Genomic DNA, 20504 nt, shown 5'->3' with positions numbered 1-20504 from the left:
TCTGCCTATTTAGGTCCCTAAATACCTTTGAAAATTCTAGTCTTAGGGCCACTTTTCAAAAGAGCCTAAGGTAGTTAGGTGCCCAGATCCTGACTGAGTATCTAATAACTTTAGGCTTCTTTAAAGATCACATCTTAAAGAAGGAGAGAAATCATGCAAGGTGATCTGAAGAGAATCTAACTAGGAATTCTAAGATGAAATCGAGCAGGTGAATATTTAGGCTGAATATCAAGAAATACATCCTAGCAGGGAGATCCATTTGGCTACAGAATAGTCTCTCAATGGAAGTGATGGAAGCCCCACTGCTTATGTCATTTAAAACTGGATAAGACAAAGCCCTGAAGAATATATTTTAGGGTGCATTCGTGCATTTGCTGATGGGGTAATAGGGAGGAAGAAGACAGAAAAGACGTTAGGTTCTAACTTTGATTTCTATTGTTCTGTAATTTCATCCTGCAGTGATGTAATGACTCTATGATTATGACATCACAGTCCAAGATTTAGATGCCTTCGAAAAAATCTAACATGGATTGAATAAGTGATGTGGAGGAAGTGTCCTCATTCAAATACCAAATAGCTTTGATAAATGGCTAAAAGGGGGCCAAGAAAACCATGAGAAGGAAGTGCCTGGGAAATGTTTCATGGTAAAATGACTCCTCAGCATGAGAGTTCCTCTTGTACTATTTCCATTATCTCCATCCTGCAGGAAATGGGGATAGGAGCAGAAGGAAAACCAGAGGTGATACTTTACTTGTGAAGATCCACCAGGATGATGACTATATCCTCATCCATTTTCTCTTGCCCTAGGATTGCCTTGATCTCAGCTGGGGAGCCACACATGATGATCACTACAGACCAGGCAAAGACAGATGGAGAGAAGGTGAGAGGCATACAAATAAGGAGAGAAGGACAAATAGAATTTTACATACTACTCATAGAACATAAACTCTAGAGTAGCAAGGCTACTGCAGGCCAGGGCTGAGATGCATTGCCAGAAATGGGACAACAGATAGTTGTGGGTCAGAACTAAAATATACTGTGAGGAGAAAGCTTGCTCAGCATCTGCCCACATTATGCCTCAGTCCAGCCACCTTTTTCAGCACCTCACTTTCATGCGCATTAAAATCACACATAGATGGGGTGCAGCATACACAACTTTCAGTAACATGGTATGGAAGGTTCTAAGGCAAAGGGCATAAGAAGAATAAGCCATTAATCTGTGACTGGCTTCCTTATTCTCATTCTCCCTCTCCCCACTGATGTCAAGGGTTAGGATTACCGTAAGCATTTGTTAATAGAGCTGAGGCATCCTCATCATGGCCAGGGTTTCCTATTGTAATTGATCATTCCCCCATGTCTGGAATGAGCCCCTTTGTTGCACAAAAGAGGTGTGTGAGAGAGAGACAGACACAGAGAGAGAAGCTGGGCATTCTTGTGACACAGGAATCCAAACTGAGCTGCTGGGTTGTGAATCCTCCACTGGACAGGGCTTGTAGGAAGATAGTATTATGTCTGCAGATGATAACCCACCCCATGAGGCCTCTACAAGCAGAATATTCCCATACGCTTTATCAGGACCGTGGAGGGGTTGAGTTCTGTGCCATCTTCCCACTCTCACAAAAATAGATGAAAACCAGTATCTTTGCTCTTTCTGCCATAAGTGCAGAGATTGCCCCCAGAACATAACCCAGGCAGTGGTGTAATGACAGAGATCAACAGCATGCATGCAAGGGAGAAAAAACTCTAATCTCCCCTTACCATTGCTTTTCCGACTCTGATCCTTCACCATTTTCTTTAATTGTTCTGGAGTCCTTAAAACTTCCTTGAACTTCAGCTTTACAGAGAAGTATGAGACTCCAGCCTCCAGTGCATTGAGGTACCTGATACAGGGCAGGAGAAAATATTGATAATGCCTTACATTTATATAGCGCCTTCTCTCAATCCTAAAATGTCTGATAGACTGTTTGCAGCACATAAGGATCACGTCACCTGCTACAAAAATGTAGCCACTTCTGGGTTGGAATGCAGCAGCCATTCTGCATCAATAAAGTTAAACCATAGAATTTGGGAGGGAAAGCAATACAGAGAATGTGAGCATAAAAAGGGAAATTTTGAACCTGACCATGAGCCATTTAAATCTGGTATTATAAAGTATTGGTTCAGATAATGCATTAGTGTAGTAAGATATTAATTTTCAAAACAGAAAACTTTGAGGAGTACAAGATCTAGTAAGTGAGGTTGAATGGGAGATTGGGGAACGCTAGAAGATATAAATTAAGGTGCAACTGAGCAAATGTGGGTTTTCCAAGGGACTGCTTAAAGACCTGAGGTTTAAAAAAAAGTGATTAAAAAAGGTAGGAGACAAGAAAATATGAAAAAAAAGAAGAATGAGTAAATGCTAGGTAAAAGTAGTAACGGGACATTGTCAACTTGAAAATCCTATTTCTATCTGAAAATTGTGTACTTCCTATTGTTACAAAAGAGACCTCAGGTCATTATATCTAAAAAATTAGTTGAGGGAGAAGAAATAATTTTCTCTATTTTTCCCCCTGGTTTTACTTTGTGCTCTAAGAGCACATGGATCACCATCCTGAGAGGTGTTGAATACCTTTTTTCTTCCATTTTCTTCAGTAAGAAAAGGGGTGCTCTGCACCTTACAGGATCATACTCTTAGTGAGTAAGGCTCCATTCTTGCACATATTCAGGTGCCTTAGCAACTTTACACACATGAATAGTCCCATTGAAGATACTCATGCTTCTAAATATTTGCAGGTGGAAATAATCAGGCCATACTGTTTAATAGGTGTCGTATCAGAAATTGGATTTTTTAAAAGAAAATAATCAATTTAAAACGCTTCAAGTTAACAGCAATACTTTATGCAGAATAAAATGCCTTTTTAAAGCTGTATTAAGAGAAAAATAAGCACTAGAAAATTAAATTGTTGAAAACTCGAAAGTGACAGGGATACTAAATTCCTTTTTTTAAAAGTCCTTCCTGACTATAAGAATACAAAAAAGAGTTTGAACAATTAGGAAATAAGGAAGACCATGAAAAATAGTGATAAAGGACTGCCTACCTGGAAAATATACAAATCATCAGCAGCTTTGAATGGTATGAAACCTAGAGTATTAAAGGAATTTAGCTAAAGAATATATGGCACCGTGGACATTTGTTTTTGGAAAGTTATGGAGAACTGGGGCTATAGCAGAAGATTAGAGAAAAAACACTGATCTCCGAAACATGGAAGAAAAATGATCCTGGCAATTTCCATCTTGTAAGTCAAGTTTTTATCCTCAATAAATGGACAAATACCAGGAGTGGCCAAACTGTGGCTCGGGAGCCGCATCTGGCTCTTTTACAGTTAAAGTGCAGCTCGCAGATCCCCAATGGCCGCCCCAGAATTGTCCAGCTACCATATTGGGGTGGGGAGTGCAGGTCTTCTGCCATGCAGTGGGGCTTGAGGGCTAGAGTTTTCTGCCCAGCAGGGAGGGGGGTCTCAGGGCTTTAGCCCCAGGTGGCACACCTGCCCCAGGATGGGGTGATGGGGTTAGGAGTTTTTGCCCTGTGAGAGGCACCTGATGAGCCTCTGGGCTTCCACCCTGTGGCAGGGTGGTGGTGGAGCTTGGAGCTTCTGCCCCATGGGGTGTGCCTGCCATGTCCCAAGCCCCACCACCACCCCACAGGGCTTAAGCCCAGAGGCCCGGCAGGTGCGCCCCAGCTGTTGAACTTCTGAAAATTGTTGTATTCAGCTCCGAGAGTCAGTAAGTTTGGCCACCCATGACAAATACTAAGAGAAAATGGTCATTAAACACTTACAAGATAATGGAACTGGGATTGTACTTTAGTTCCCAATTCAATAGAGCACTTAAATACATGGTTAAGTCACACTGAAGTCATTAGGGTTTAAACCAATGCATAAAGTTCAGCAGGTACTTATGTGCTTTCCTGACAGAGAGCAATAAAGAATAAATCTTTTCACACAAACTTGATTGCTTTTTTAGTTTAATTTCCAAATCACTGGAATAGTGGTGTACACTAAATGTGATATTTGGATGTTAGTAAAACAATTGGCTTATTTTAAATTAATTCAAACTGGGATAAGAACACACACAAACTGACAATTGGCTGACTGATGGACCGTAAATAAAGGGTGATAAATAGCAATATATTGAGTAGGTAAAGTGTTTATTGGACTATCACAGAGATTGATATTAAGTCTGTCCTAACATCTTCATTAATGTAAGAAAGAGTAAACAACATACTAATGAAATTTCAATATGATATGAAATTAGAAGGAATTGTACATACCTGTGAGAATAGAGAACAAAAACACAAAGGGACTTAGAAAGATAACATTTTGGGGAAAAAGTAACTAAATAACATTGATTCAACTTGGGAAAAGGCAATGTAGTACAACTAAAGGAAAAAAACTGGAATAATTGATTAATATCGAATGGTAGTGAAGACTTTAAAAAAATGAACAAGAGCTAAGGGTGATAGCAGATTAGACATGATTTTACAATGCTTTGACAGAAAGAGCAGCCCCTGCAGTCTGGAGTTGCATATGAAAGGGGTCTGTTAGCCCCTTACTGAAACTTAGTGGGTCTTTTTGGTTGGCCATTTCTTGAGGAAGCAGGATCCTGAAACAGCCAGCCTCCAGGGCCAGTGGGGAGAGGCCAACTCAGGTCAGCCTGATTGATAGGGTGGGCAGGCCATTGAGGGAGCCAGGAGGGAGGGGGGAGGATCCTGTCCTCCCTGTGAGATGCAGCTGTCTGGGTGTGCCTGCAGGGGCAGAGAAGGGGTCAAGCTAAGGACAAGGCAACCAGCGACTGGGAGATGAGAGAAGAAGCCCAGGCCAGGGAGCTGAGCTGAGCGGAGCGCAACCGTCACCGTCTGGAGCTGGGTGCGGAGGCCAGAGAAGAAGTTCAGAGAGCTGAACTGAGCTGACCCACAGTAGCAGAATCAGAGGGGCCCGAGGAGCGTCCCAGAGAGCCGAGCACAGCTGAGCCACACTGATGTAGAGTGGGGCTGGAGCCGTCTGGAGCCGGGTGCGGTGAGCAGCTGGGAAGAGCGAGGGGGACCCTCACTGCAGGGAGAGGTCACCAACCCAGAGGCTTTGGAGGGGATCGTGACCCAGACACTGAGAAGGCAGACACTGGGGAGAAGGGCCCTGTCCCCTTGAGCATGGGGGCATGTGGCCACTGCCAGAGTACGTGTCTCATTCTCTGCATCCCTGCAGCACAGCCAGTCGGAGGCCTGCGACGTGAGAGACACAGACTATGAACATCCCTTACACCCCAGAGACACTGTGTGTGGTGCCCCCAGGCCAGGGGGGCAGCCTTAGGTGTTTTCCTATAACATTTCTCCTTTTCCTTTATTTTTTTAATTAATTGTTGTTTAATAAATTATATCTGCTTTGAATTGTATGCATCGATCAGTGGGTCAGGGAAGCGTCCAGTGCGGAGAAAGCCCCCAGGATTAGGGACACCCAAGCCCCTGCCCTAAGTGACCATGACAAGATTGGGGATCGAGCTTCCCAAGAATCCTTGGCCCAGCCTTGTCAGGGTTACGTGGACTCCACCATACAGGAGAGTAGAAGGGGAGCCCTCAAGATCAGGCAGGTCTCTGGGTAAAGGGAGTGGGGGCAAGAATTCAGATCCTTTTGCTAGCCAACTCCACCAGGGTAGTGGATGAGCCAGGAAAGTTCCCCACAATAGCGGGACCATTCCCCCACTTACACATATACTGAAGAATCATGTCAGAGAGTGGAAAGGTAACAATATCTCTCTATGGCCCAGGTCTAGTGAGGCAATACCTAGGCTATTGCTTTCATTTTTGGGTCATTTCATTCAAAGAAAAAACAGAATTTGAAAGGCATTCAGTGTAACAGAAATAATCAGTGACTGGGGGGGAATAGGGTAAGAAAGAATTAAAGGAACTAACTCAGGCTCTGAACTTGCAAACTTTTATGTACATCAGTAGTCCTAAATGGGGCCTCTCATATGTAAAGCCAGATGCATAACCATTTACATCAGGGACCTAAACAGTCTACAAATGTTCGAATGGTGTAAAACCAAGGGCTTGATCCCCCCCCCCTCCCCCAACCACCAGATACTTGTATCTCGCTAGGGTAAAAGAGTGTAACAATGGGACTGATTAGTGTCCTGTGTGAGGACAATCAGGCATCAAGGAGGAAGGAGAGGAATTACTTAGGATGATACAGAAGGTCACTAGGAGGAGTGATCAGATGAAATTGAAAGAGGGAAAATTTAATTTAGATTGCCAGGAAAGACTCTAGCAGTGAAATCTATTAGACTTTGAAATACTCTTCCAAGGGACATGATGGAAGTCCATGGCTTGGCAACATTTACAAGCATATTGGACATAACACTGGTAAATGTAGTGTACAGAATATTGCTGTTCTGGAAAGAGGAGGGATTGCATGGTCTAACTGGTCTTTTCCAACTCTCAGTTCTATGAAAGCAATACAGAGATTTGGAGAGAGGAGGAGGAAATCTAAGGACAGCCTAAAGGAATCGTCCCAGAGATGAATCTGAGTTTTCTGGGACAGTAGCTGGGGGAGACTTGGGAATGCTGTTACCAGAAGCAGTCTTCTGTGTTGTCATTCGTCTTATAGAGGTAGGCAGATTCCCAGGAGCTGGGTTTGAATGTCAGTCCGGACTCTTCCCAGAAATCAACTAAGAAGTAGAGCAGTTTCCTGGCTGGAGTCAGGATTCGCGTTAGGTTTTCTTTGTAGTCACATGACAGCCCAAAGCTCCCTGCAGAGATCAAAGGGAGGCCCAATATTGTGTCAACACTAAAAGAGGAGAGGGAAAACAAACAATATGGCAGGTACATGAATTGATGTCCCAGCAAGGTGACTACCATGTGATTCATATACCGAGTAATTTCTCACTTTGTGTCCTGACTTAGTTTTACAACAAACTAAATTTGAAATAACACCTCAACCCCATCCCACCAAAGAACAGGTGAAATTTTTAATTAAAATGTTAGTATAGCTTAATGGAGCTCGACTGACAATTTAACTAGCTTCCATATAGATACACTGCATGCCTCCACCACGCACCACCCTTCCATTAATGCAATGAGGTCCAGAGGTAAGAGGAGAGTGCAGGCTCCGTGACTTATTCTGTCCTTGTCACCTCTCCTGGGCTGCCAACAAGGGACAAATTACTGCTAAATGTGATGGCGGATTTTGTGATGCCATCTTCTGCTGCCAGGAGTAGGTCTGAAATGATAAACTTATTTTAAACAGTTCATGGAACAACTATCAGATGGTGATGATTGTCCTTTTTTTTTTTTTTTTTTTTGCGGCCTGACAGGACCTAGTAACATAGAAACAAAACGCCACTGTCCCCTGACTGATCTCTTGTGCAATCTTTCTTTCAACCTTTCAGTGTGATATAAGAACCTACAGAACCAATTATCTGATTCCATTTTATGGAGAGGGGTAAAATTATTGTACAGTGCCAGCCTATGCACTAAGGAAATCTAAAATACCCTAGTGAAATCTTGTTATTTCCATGAAGTCAGTTTTGGATGAATGTCACCCTTTGCCAGGTAAATGATGTCCGATGAATCACAGGTCACCAATAGCCATTCTTCTTAAATGGGTTTTAGCACTTCACAGAGCAGGGCTTGAGAGGAGATTCTCAGAGCCATTGACAAATCACAGGCTATGTCTACACTGAGGGTGGCAAATTTGCCGCCGTCAGATAAATTTTTCTGGTTCGACTGAGCGGCAGTGAAAACATGCTCAATCAATCCAGAAGTAGATTTAATAAAACCACCTCCACAAAAAGCGTAGCTCTGGGTCGACAAGTACGCATTTCCCATCGGCACTGCACAGTGGGGACGGTGCACTAAACAGAAGTTACAAAGTCGACGGGAGTTACGCAATCTACTCTATGTAGCTTGCATAACTCCCGTCGACTGCAGCCAAATTTTGCCAGCAGTGTAGACCAGGCCTTATTCCTACAAGCTCATGGAAAAACCAGACTTCTCAGTGTATTTTGGGGAAGGGGAAATAGTAGTAGTTATAGAGACAAACCTCTACCTGGGATGAATATATGAAAATACCACAATTTTGTCTCCATAAAGAGGTTGTAATGGGTGAAGGCATTTTCTGCAATGTTGTACTGTTACCACATTATACTAGAAAAATTCTGCAGTTCCTTTAGGGAAATCTTTTACACGTCATACTGAAAAATATGGCAATTAGAATTGTCTGGCACTGGTATGATAGAACTACTATAGAACTTTATCTCCAGGTAAAGCTCATTATTATGAAGCTATGCAGTTTATGTTTGATGCAACGGAAAAGGGGGAGCCAATGGAGAGATGTACAGAGCTTGGGAGGACAATTGATGCGGTGAGCCAGAAAGATGATTTCTAGTGCTAGTAATAATAGGGCCCAGATTTTCCTGGATGTGATAGCTGACAGATTCCTTCACCAAATACTTGCTGACCCAACAAGAGGGGATGCCATTTTAGATTTGGTATTGGTGAGTAGTGAGGACCTCATAGAAGAACTGGTTGTAGGGGACAACCTTGGTTCAAGCAACCATGAGCTAATTCAGTTCAAACTGGAACTTATGGAAGGATAAACAAAAATATATCTGTGAGTAGGGTCTTTGGTTTCAAAAGGGCTAACTTTAAAAAATTAAGGAAATTAGTTAGGAAAGTGGACTAGACTGAAGAACTCATAGATCTAAAGGTGGAGGAAGCTTGGAATTACTTCAAGTAAAGTTGCAGAAACTATCGAAGCCTGCATCCCAAGAAAGGGGAAAAAATTCATAGGCAAGAGTTGTAGACCAAGCTGGATGAGTAAGCATCTCAGACAGGTGATTAGCAGAAAGCCTACAAGGAGTTGAAGATGGGAGGGATCCACAAGGAACACTACCTCTTGGAGGTCAGAACATGCTTGGATAAAGTCAGAAATGCCAAAAACCAAGAAGAGTTGGACCTTGCAAAGGGAATTAAAATCAATAGTAAAAGGTTCTATAGCCATACAAATAGGAAGAAAACAAAGAAAGAAGAAGTGGGACCACTAAGCACTGAGGATAGGGAAAAGGTTAAGGACAATCTAGGCCAAATATCTAAACAAATACTTTGCCTCAATTTTTAAATGAGGCTAATGAAGAGCTTAGGGATAGTGGCAGGGTGGCTAATGGGAATGAGTATATGGAGGTAGAAATTACCACATCCGAGGTAGAAGCCAAACTCAAACAGCCTAATAGGACTAAATCGGGGGGCCCAGATAAGCTCCATCTAAGAATATTAAAGGAACTGACACATGAAATTGCAAGCCCATTAGCAAGGATTTTTTTAGCAGGGGTTGTACCGTATGACTGGAGAATTGCTAACATAGTTTCTATTTTTAAGAAAGGGGAAAAAAGTGATCCAGGTAATTACAGGTTTGTTAATTTGACCTCAGTAGTATGCATGGTCTTGGAAAAAATTTTGAAAGAGAAAGTAGTTAAAGACATCAAGATTAACGGTAATTGGGACAAAATACAACATGGTTTTACGAAAGGTAGCTCATGCCAGACCAACCTGATCTCCTTCTTTGAGAAGATAACAGATTTTTTTAGACAAAGGGAATTCAATGGATCTAATTTACCTAGATTTCAGTAAGGCATTTGATACGTTTTCACATGGGGAATTATTAGCTAAATTGGAAAAGATGGGATTAATATGAAAATTGAAAGATGGATAAGAAACTCGTTAAAGGGGAGACTACAGTGGGTCATACTGAAAAGTGAACTGTCAGGCTGGAGGGAAGTTACTAGTGGAGTTCCTCAGGGTAGGTCTTGGGACCAATCTTATTTAACCTTTTTATTACTGACTGACACAAAAAGTGGGAGTATACTAATAAAGTTTGCAGATGACATGACTGGGAGGTATTGCCAATACAGAGAAGGACCGGGATATCATACAAGAAGATCTGGATGACCTTGTAAACTGGAGTAATAGAAATAGGAATAGAAAAGGACAAAATTTAATAGTGGAAAGTGCAAGGTCATGCATTTAGGGACTAGTAACAAGAATTTTTGCTAAAAGCTGGGGACGCATCAGTTGGAAGTGACAGAGGAGGAGAAAGACCTGGGTGTCTTGGTTGATCACAGGATGACTATGAGCTGCCAATGTGATATGGCCATAAAAAAAGCTAATGTGGTCCAAGGATGCATCAGGCAAAGTATTTCCAGTAGAGATAAAGAGCTGTTAGTACGGTTATACAAGGCACTGGTGTGACCTCATCTGGAATACTGTGTGCAGTTTTGGACTCTAATGTTTAAGAAAGATGAATTCAAACTGGAACAAGTGCAGAGAAGGGCTACTAAGATGATCCGAGGAATGGAAAACCGGCCTTATGAGAGGAGACTCAATGAGCTTGGCTTTCTTTAGCCTAACCAAAAGAAGGCTGAGAGGAGATATGATTGCTTTTTATAAATATATCAGAGGGATAAATACCAGGGAAAGAGAGGAATTATTTAAGTTCAGCGCCAATGTGGACACAAGAACTAATGGATATAAATTGGCCATCAGGAAGTTTAAACTTGAAATTAGATGAAGGTTTCTAAGCATCAGAGGAGTGAATTTCTGGAACAGCCTTCCAAGGGGAGCAGTGGGGGCAAAAAACCTAATTGGCTTCAAGACTGAGTTTGATAAGTTTATGGAGGGGATAGTATGATGGGACAGCCTAATTTGACAATTAACTGACCTTTGACTACTAGCGGTAAATATGCCCAATGGCCTCTGAAGGAATGTTAGATAGGGTGGGTTCTGAATTACTTCAGAGAATTTTTTCTGGGTGTCTGGCTGGTGAGTCTTGCCCACATGCTCAGTGATTAGCTGATTGCTATATTTGGGGTCAGGAAGGAATTTTCCCCTATGGCAGATTGGCAGAGGCACTGGGGTTTTTTTTCCTTCCTCTGCAGCATGGGGCCCAGATCACTTGCTGGTGCATTCTCTGTACCTTGAAGTCTTTAAACCACGATTTGAGTACTTCAATAACTTAGTCATAGTTTAGGGGTCTATTACAGGAGTGTGTGGGTGAGGTTCTGGGGCCTGAGTTGTGCAGGATGTCAGACTAGATGATCATAATGGTGCCGTCTGATCTTAAAGTCTATGAATCTTTGAGTAAAATGGAAATTTACCAGGCTGGTCTAGAGTGCTGCCAGGTAAAGAACTTGGTTTTGATTCCAATCTGTTCACTGTACCCTGGCTCAACTTAGTTGCCTAATGGTTAGTGCTCTTTATTTCTATGCAGAACCTTCAACTACTCATAAAGCTTCTGAAATAACTGGGGTGGGGGGAGCGGCGGAGAAGACATGGGAATTATTGTGAACAACTCAGTGAAGACCTCTGATCAAGGTACAGCAGGAGTCCAAAAAAGCAATGCTAGGATACTTAAGGAATGGGATGGAGGTACAGAAAATATTATAATGCTGCTATGTACAAAGCAGGTATTATTATAATATAAGTCAATCATATACCCTCACCAGGAATGCTGTGTTCAGTTCTGGTCACCGCACCTCAAAAGGATATAGCAGAAACAGATTGGGGTCAGAGATGGGCAGTGAGAATGAGTAGGGACATGGAAAAACTCTTGTATGAGAGAGACTGAAAAGTTTGGGATGCTTTACTTTAGAGAGGAAGCAAATACAAGGGATCATGATAAAAACATATAAAATAGTGAGTGGTAAAGAGAAAGTAGATTTCTCTTCACCCTGACTCATAGTAAAAGACCAGAGAAACTTTCAATGGAATTGAAAGAAAGTAAATTCAAAACTGATCAAAGGAAATTTTTTTTCACACAACACACAAATAGCCTACAGAATGCCTTGCAATACAATATCATTGAGGCCTAGATCTTAGCAGAATTCAAAATGGGGTCAGACAATGTTATGGACAACAATATCTGCACTTATATACATACACACACACACACATTTACTCTTATTTTGATTATGTATATAACAGTAAATATATTTTTAAAAACAAGAATTTGGGGAAGCATGTAATCATTCATATTTCAGGGAATGAGCCTAGGAAGAAATTGTCTCTTAGTGCATGTTATCCCAGCACTGACTTCTGCAGGATTTCTTGCACCTTCCTTTGAAGCATCTACTACCATCCACTGCCAATGACAAGACACTTGTCTAGATGGACCACTGGGCTGAGCCAATATGGAGATTCCTATGTTCAAGATAATTTCTGTCTCTGGCTGGGAGTGTTGAAGAGGAAGCCTGCTGAGCCCCTGAGTGATTGGACTACTTTTTGGTAATCATTATCAGTCCTCTCTTGAGTCCTCCCTAGTAAAGCAGTGGCACTGATAGGCTTTTTAGGGGGCATTTCATTGTTGTCAGAGTTTGTGGCCATGTATAAGAGGCTCTGTAGGACCCTGATTGTGAAGCACAATATGCCCTCCTACCCCCACACGTTCAGTTTCTATGCTAATCTGAATAGGAAACAACTTTGTTCAGTATTTTACTGCTTTGGAACACACTAGTTTTTTTTTATACTTACGAGACCATTTGGTACGTGGCATAAGTACAAGTGGGTCCCAGGACAGCACAGCCAAGTGCGCCGCTATTCTGCAAGAGATAAAACAACATTTGCAACGGAGAGTGCAAAATGAGGGAAGGGGCTACAATGTGGGAAGTGCAGAATGTGGAGCAAGGTACAGGCAAGGGAAATGACGGGGGGGAAGAGGGAGAGACAGTGGAATGTGAGAAGACAGCACCAAGCTAAACTGCCACTGAGCAAGTGCTGAGTGGTGAGAGAAGGGGCTCTGGAATGAGGGAATGGAGAAGAGGAGGAATCAGAGCAAGAAGAGAAGGGAGGTGACAGAATGGTGCATGGTAGTGTATGGTCTGCACAAAGGTGTATGACAAAGCTGTGTGGGAGCTCAGGTCTGGAACAGCAGGGGGAACTACATGTCAGAATTAAAATGCATCGTCATAGCTGTGTTGGAGTTGCAGGTGAGGAGCAAGGTGACTTAAGAAAGCTTTATATATATATATATATGGGGGCAGACAGCAGTAAATAGGTGGTGCTATAAACTGGAAATGAGGTGAACTGAGTGTCTGCGTAGGAAGCTTGTACTTTGCCGTCTGCACACACTAGACCCGCCTCTAGCCAATTCTTTTAGTCCCTCACTTTCACAAACAGAAAAGAAGGATTCCTGCAGAAATGCCTAGTACTCACATAGAGTTGCTTGAGGACCTCCACACCCTCACAGGTGCTCGTGCGGCAGCCCTGTGAGACATACAGTGATGTATTGAAGCCATGGTAAGTGGCGTTGATTGTCATATCTTTTGTAATACCTGTAGCAGGAGAAATGGGAAATAGCATTACAAGCCTCATCTGCTCACTGATGCACTGAGGGTCCCTCTCTGTTCATGACACAGGGGCAGTACAGTCTCATACTAACAGGACCAGATTAAGAACACTCCAGGCCCTGTGGACAGAATATCTTCAGCCCTGCTATACTACCCTCCCTTGGGGGGCTTCCCTTCAATATTTTAAATGTTTTTGGAAAGATGGGAGGGTCTCAGTTTCAAAAACCTCTGTGCACCTGCATTTACCTTGCAGCAATGGCTTCTGTCCCTTGGGGCTAGGCCTAGCTTCTTGGTCTGGGCATTGTGACCTAGCACTTGGAATCGCAACGCTGCTCAGATTTGACCCGGCCACCTCTTGGTCATTAGGGAGTGGTAGCTGGGCCAAATTTGAGTGTCATTGCAAATTTGGGTGTAGATCACAACAATACTTACTGCAATTTTATGGGTTGGCGGGGAAGGGAAAGGGCGGTGGCCCAGTCTTCTGAGTGGCCTGGGTCCTGTAGGCCCATCCATTAATATGGACCTGTATACTAAGATGCCTCACATCTCAAAATTCACTGGGAAGCAATTCCCCCTACCCTCCATTCCACTGGCTTGGATTGCAGAATTAGTTCCAATATAGAGGGATGACATTCCCCTCTGAAGAATCAGATATTGGGCATGATCAGAGACAGGATATCAGGTAATTTTTAAAGCTACAAATTCAGATTAAACAAAAAGGCAAACAAAAAACAAATGGGGAGGAAAAGGAGATAATTTTCTTAGAACTTGCTGTCACAGGACATTATGGAGGCAAGTAGTTTAGTGATACTGAAGAGAGGGGTTAGATATTAAAATGAGTAAGACTAGCATCTGCAGTGATACTACCTAAATTAAAAACTATAAGGGTTGCTGATCCCCACACTTCAGAGAATAAGATGAGCAGCAGCTGAGGTCAGGATGAAATTTCTTTACCATTGTTATAGTGTTACAAAGTTATGTGCATCATTGGGGAAGGGGGCTGACGCATCTGTCATTACCTAACATAGAAGTTACCAGAATAGATGGATCACTGGTCTGTTCTGCTAGAGGAGGAGCCAGCATACTGGACTCAGTGGACCCTTGATCTGGTCTGATCTGGTTCAACAGTTCCTATGTTTTCAATCCTAACTGAAACTCTTCAGAAATTAACTCAGGGAAGGGTTTCCATCAACTTGCATACAAACATCTCTGTTTCAACCCCTGCACTGTGGCTCTGCTGCTTTGAAAGAAGGGGACAGTTATTGTCTGATCTACGTGGTGACTGGACAGCCAAGAGCAGCTCTTAGGGGCAGTTTGTAGAAGCATTGACTGATGGAGGGCCAGGGCTCAAAGTCTGATCCAGAAACTCTAATGGTGAGAACAACCCATAACATCATGCCCTTACCTGCTAGCTGCAGCTTCTTTTCTACCATACGTAGTCCCAGCTCCACAGCTGGTTTTATTTTATCAAAGGTCCATGGAAGGTCTGAGTGATTCAGCTGCATTACATTGATTACATAATTGTCCTTGGTGCACTTGCCCTCACCAACCTGCCACAGCAGCTGGAGACAGAGGAACAATGGCCAGAGGTCCAGACCCAGCATTCGTTGCTTCATTACTCCTCTCAGTGTAGTACCATTGCTCACACACACACGCGCACTACATTGTTGTTGTTCCTGGATAGGCTGAAACAAAGATTCACGTTGTATATCCACCGATAAGCTATACTGCATCTCTTTCACTGCTTTGCTCTCTCCCCTTTTCTGTATCTACCTCCACCCCATACCCATCTACCCTAACTGGCACTTCTGCTTGTGAACAATTAAAAGCAACTGAACTCAGGAAAGGAGAGGCCAAAGGTTGCTTTGTATGTTTGCTCATGAAAAGGTTGGGGCTATAAAACAGATATTACCGGCACCTTGTCTGATAAGGACACTTTAGTTTGTATCACAGTGATGGACAGAGAAAAGAGGAGGGGCCAGCTGGATTGTAAAAGGAGGCCCTTTAAAATGGATACAAAATAAAAGATCCATTAAAGTCCCAGAGGAACACAGATGGTTGCTTTGTGTTTGTTTGTTTTTTGTGTCGTTAAGTTCATTCCTTTTGTTTTTCCCACCAAAATGATTTTTAGTGATGGCAAAGATGCCTAAATGAAAACCTCCATTTTTATCCACAGAACAGGATCAGCACAGAATCAATCTGTTAGGAAGCCCCCGATATCACCCAAGCAATGTACCCCAACTCTGCTATAGAGAAACCACATCTACAGAGTGCAGTTTTCATAGCCTATTGAGGCCTTGGCCCGTCTACTGAGACTATCAATGAGGGGGCCAACTGTGTTAATTGTTGTGATGTGGCTGCTAAGAGTCATGCAGGAACCCAATTCCTGCGGGTTACAAAATTGACATGTGGGACCAAAGCAAAACCTCAAATGGCACAGCTAATATTTAGAGATAACAGGGCAGTGTACCTGAGTGGATCCTCTCAAGAACACATCCTTAGAATGATTTCAAACCAGGGGGTAAGAAAAGGAAAAAAATCCACCACCCCCTGACTATGCTGAGAAGGGAGAAAAGGAAATGGAAAGGTAGAGGAAGCCAACAACCCTTAAGGCAGATAAATACTGAATCAATATTTTACCGAATGTGATGGGTCTTGCATTTTGGGACTAATGGACATCCATAGCAGCTACTACCTGTCCACCAGAACCTGGACTGAAGCCCCACTGAAGACAAAGTAAACTTTTATAACCTTCCAAAGATGTCACATAACTGAATCCCTAGTCAACACCCATATTATAAATCAGTAACTCCCACTCCTCCTGGCCTCACCAAGCAGAAACTGAAATCCTGTGTTTTATATCTGTTGCTTCCCTCTTCTGCATAGAATGTGTCCTCTGCTCATGTCAAGTATTTATCACTTTAATTGCATTGTCCTTGGGTGGCTAGAGGCCTGGAAAGCAGGTACAAGCCCTAGTACTACTAACAGGTAATAGAGATCTTCCTTTAGATCAAGTAGTAGAGACCTATGTCATTAGTACTATTCCCTGATGCTTTAGGCCACATTCTGCTCTCAGATATGTATGAACAACTCACATTCAAATCAATAGAAGCAATGCTTGGTTTAGGGGGAACATTCAGTCCCTTGCCAACAAGTATAAGATCTGGGTATGTGTTATGTGGCCACAAACTGTGGTAACTATCCAAAACACTAAGAGAGAGAGAGAGAGAGAGAGAGTTTCTTGAATTTCAGTATGAGTTTTGCAAGCTTGGCTCTACTGAAGTCAATGGGCGTTTTACACTGACTTTATTGGAGCCAGGGTTCCACCCCCTGATACCAGGACACTGCTTGTTTGCTCAGCTTGCTGTTGCTTTGGATAACAAACAGTTGGATTTTGTTCCATCTAGTTTAAACAGATAATACTGCATTAACTTCCTGTTCTAAAACTACTCTGAGTGCTTCTCTCTTATTCTTCTGGAACATTTATAGACATATAGAATAACAGTAATCAGAGAATACCTTATTGAGTCGTTTTGTCAGCTCTATCAGCCCATCAAGATTGTTCCCCATAGTATATTCTCCAGTGCTTTGTTCAGTCCCGTTTTAAATTACTCAAGTGATGAGGCTTTCATCACTTCTCTTCAGAGACTAATTTTATTATAAACATTATTAGAAGTACAACACCATGCAGTGGTTAGAACCACCATGGCAGACATGGTCCAATAGGGTCCCTTAGCCTAGAGAGCTCACATTCTAAAGGTGGAATTGGGTACAGAGTGGGGCACAGTCATATTTCCACACCTTAATAGAGCTCATTGTTAAGACTTTTCTGGCATCCATCCTAATTTTCTTTTTCTTAATTACATCACACTACATCTATTTGTACCCCCTTGCATCATTCATAATAATTCCTCTCCCTCCTTGGAAGGTGGAGACCAGAGGAGTGATGGCCAGAAGCATATAACTGAGGATTCCTGAAAATGTATAGCCTAGAAATCAGTAGGTGATGTGAAAATATCCGATGAATGTAGCAGCAGTCACACAAGCATGGATGTTGACATCACTTCTGTGGCCCTAATAGCTTTGAGGGGTGTGTGAATAGGGTGACCACACATCCTGCATTTTAAGGGACATCTCTTATTTGGTGCCTAATGTCCCACAGTCTGTCTGAGCTACTAAGATACATTCAATCAGCTAAAAGGTATGTTTTCAAACAATAGTCATGTAGAGAATCATACACTGTTACACAAATATTTGATTTTATACTAAGAATGAAACGTGGCATAGAGTCCTATAAAAGGGAGTTTTGCACTGAATGTTTCTTATCAATGTTGCCAACTTTTGTGATTCTATTGTGAGTCTTGCAATTTTTAGTGTTTTTCTTTGAAAACCCCAGCTACTGATATCTTGATATTATATGATAATCTTAGCGTTCATTTAAAAAAAAAAAAGTTTCTTGCTCTCCTAGTTGCAGAAAAAAAGCTTGAAAATGGGAAGCAAGTGCACCAAAGGGCTCAAAACCCAGAAGGCCAAAGAACCAAACTTTTTTTTTTTTTTAAATCTCATTATTTTTAAGCCAGTCATAATTCTGAAGAGGCTGTACTCATGACTTGTATATGTTTGGAGTTGGCAGTAGCATTTCCTTGAATATAGATGGTTATGTTATATAGAAATTGTTTAGGAAATTTCATGTTTTGGTGGTATTTAACCCCTCCAGCTTTGGCCTATAAGGTGTAAGATGTAGCAAGACCTCACACATCCCTTTTTTCTGCATTCTGTCCTCATATGACACAGTTGAGATTATTTTCAAATGTCCTTGATCTTCTACAATCCAGTGACTTTTTCCCCTACGTAAGATGTTCAAAAATAAACAGATGCATTTGCAGGTAAGTCAATAACAAATGCTTCTGTTTTAGATTATTTATTCAGTGTTGTTAGATGCCAGGATCAAAATGTCACTACAGTCTTAAAAAGCAAGCCTGCGACAGTAATGTAGTGTCCAAGTTATTTGCTCTCAGTGGTGCCCTAATCCAATGTGGCTAGTTAAAAGATGATTTTTCTCACTGCCAACATTCCAAAATCCATCTGGGATCTGAAATTCAAACTTTTTCTGCCTCTTAAATCATCACTGGTAATAAGGATTCTACTATCCAGATTTGTCAGACAGTATTGCTGATGACAAGCAAGGCATAATAGAAGATACACTGGCTTTTCAGAGCTAACTGTATTTCTAATTAAAGTAAGCTGATAGATTATAGGGGGAAGGTTTGTGGAGAGAGGTGTCATTTTTACACAGCAATGTTTCTGACCATAGTCATGCTTTGCTTGTTGGAGCATGATATCCTGAGAATAAAGGTTCTGATTCTCCCATATGGAGCTCTTTGAACCCTTATTGAAACCTGTGACCAGGCCAATGTTACACAGAAAAGGGAACAGGGAGAGAGTCTTCAGCTCAAAATGAGAGGCAGAGATTTTTTTTTTTAATCAATACAAAATCCAAGCTCATCCAGTGTCCTGAAATCCATAATGATTCAAACAACTGAATAATGTAAATGATAAGAAAAAAAATTAAAGACTGGTAATCTCTCTCCTCTTCTACCTTTGTAGCTTACAACCAAGAACCATCTTTCCCTTGGCTAGAAGGAGTCACCCTTACTTAAAAAAAAAATTACTGCAGTGTTCAAACTATATATCACTACTGTAGGATGTAGTGTTTGGGACCAATACTGTAGATAAAACAATTTATTTATTATATAGCTTTGCCTTCCTATCTGTGTACATCTGTCTATGCAAGGCATCAGAGAGGTAAAAGTCTGTAGGATACTGGCCCCAGAACAGCACATTCTACAGAAAGTCTATAGGATTCTCAGCCTGACACCTGCATTGCTTTCAATGTTTGCCAAACTGACAGTGGCACTGTCTTTGTACGCCACGTTTTATGCTGTCAGGACGCACACCACTTCCTGCCTTTCCTTTTTCTCCCTTTCTTCTTTTCTCTTTCCCGTTTCCTCCTTATTCTAGATTCTTACCCTCTAATCTTTGTTTTTTAATTTAAACTCTATTGGGATCCCACGCTTATCTCTATGATTAGCACCATTTGCAGGACTTCCCCTTTTGCTGCTATCAGTGCAGGTAAATTCACTGTCTCCCAGCAATTCTGTGTGGGAATAAACAAGATCATCAATCATACTAAAAGCACATGGCCTGGGAGATAATGCAGGTGATTAATATATTGTTGTTGCAGCAGTATGCCAGCATTATTCATAAAGCAGCCAGACTTCTCAATCTGACACTAAATTTTAAAAAAGGCACGTTGGCATTTAATATGGGGAACAAGACTACCACATCTATCGCCTTTGAACTGACTTTCCATAATATTTTCTGCATCTAGTTTTCTTAATTTTTTAAAAAAGTGAATTTGGTGCTGATAAAACATGCTGGATTAAATAATAATATGCCTTTGAAGTTGAAGTCCTGTATTTGGGCCTGATCCAAAGCCCACTGATGTTAACAGAAGGACTCCCATTGACATAAATGGATTTTGGATCCAGCCCTTTATGCATGGAACCCTTATGTCACCAACAGCAGCAGTACAGTCTACCAGCTATCTGCTCCTGGCTTATGTCCTGAATGGAGGGACCATTTCTGGGTGTTAAAAAAGGAGCTCAGTCTCCATGGTCCATTCAGTTCTTGGCTTTTCTGCTGAGATGGGCAATAAGAATCCCAATGAGCCCTATTTGTGATGGTGGTTTTTCTGATTTGAACAACTGACCACTAATTATAACTGAGAAACTACTACCTTATTATTAGTGAAAGAAAGAACACAGTACCTATTGTACCCTAAGAAAATCTGTTCTAAATTGTGATGTGAATGCCTGTGCACTGTTGGCAGTAACTTTGCACGTGGTCATATGGTGTGTTACAGCATGGCAAGAGTGACACACAGTGGTTAGCACACCAAATTTCACTAACATAGACCAGTGGTTTTCTACCTTTTTTCATTTGAGGACCCCTAAAAATTTTGAATGGACCTGCGGACCTCTTTGCAAATCTTAGACATAGGCCTGGTCTACACTGGCAATGAAGGTCGATGTAATGCCGCTCACGTTGACCCCCTACAGCGTACATCTCCACTG

The 20504-nt window shown here is 41.9% G+C and overlaps 1 protein-coding gene across 1 annotated transcript in view; it reads right to left on the bottom strand.

Moving 5' to 3' along the window:
- GUCY2C (guanylate cyclase 2C) overlaps nucleotides 1–14984 on the bottom strand; it is a 64090-nt gene extending 49106 nt beyond the window's left edge. The window contains exons 1-6 of the mRNA XM_067559056.1: nucleotides 14768–14984; nucleotides 13235–13341; nucleotides 12554–12621; nucleotides 6603–6818; nucleotides 1759–1880; nucleotides 752–848 (exon numbers count right to left, since the gene is read on the bottom strand). Of these exons, the coding sequence (XP_067415157.1) occupies nucleotides 752–848; nucleotides 1759–1880; nucleotides 6603–6818; nucleotides 12554–12621; nucleotides 13235–13341; nucleotides 14768–14984 (827 nt within the window). The remainder of the gene's footprint in view (nucleotides 1–751; nucleotides 849–1758; nucleotides 1881–6602; nucleotides 6819–12553; nucleotides 12622–13234; nucleotides 13342–14767) is intronic.
- Between the last annotated feature and the right edge of the window lie 5520 nt (nucleotides 14985–20504).

Source organism: Emydura macquarii, unplaced genomic scaffold (genome assembly GCF_026122565.2).
Source record: "Emydura macquarii macquarii isolate MOO-44397 ecotype Brisbane River unplaced genomic scaffold, CSIRO-AGI_Emac_v2 contig_2205, whole genome shotgun sequence".
Taxonomy (NCBI): Eukaryota; Metazoa; Chordata; order Testudines; family Chelidae; genus Emydura; species Emydura macquarii.
Note: the sequence above shows the minus strand (reverse complement) of the source record. Positions and strands in the feature narration are given on the sequence as shown.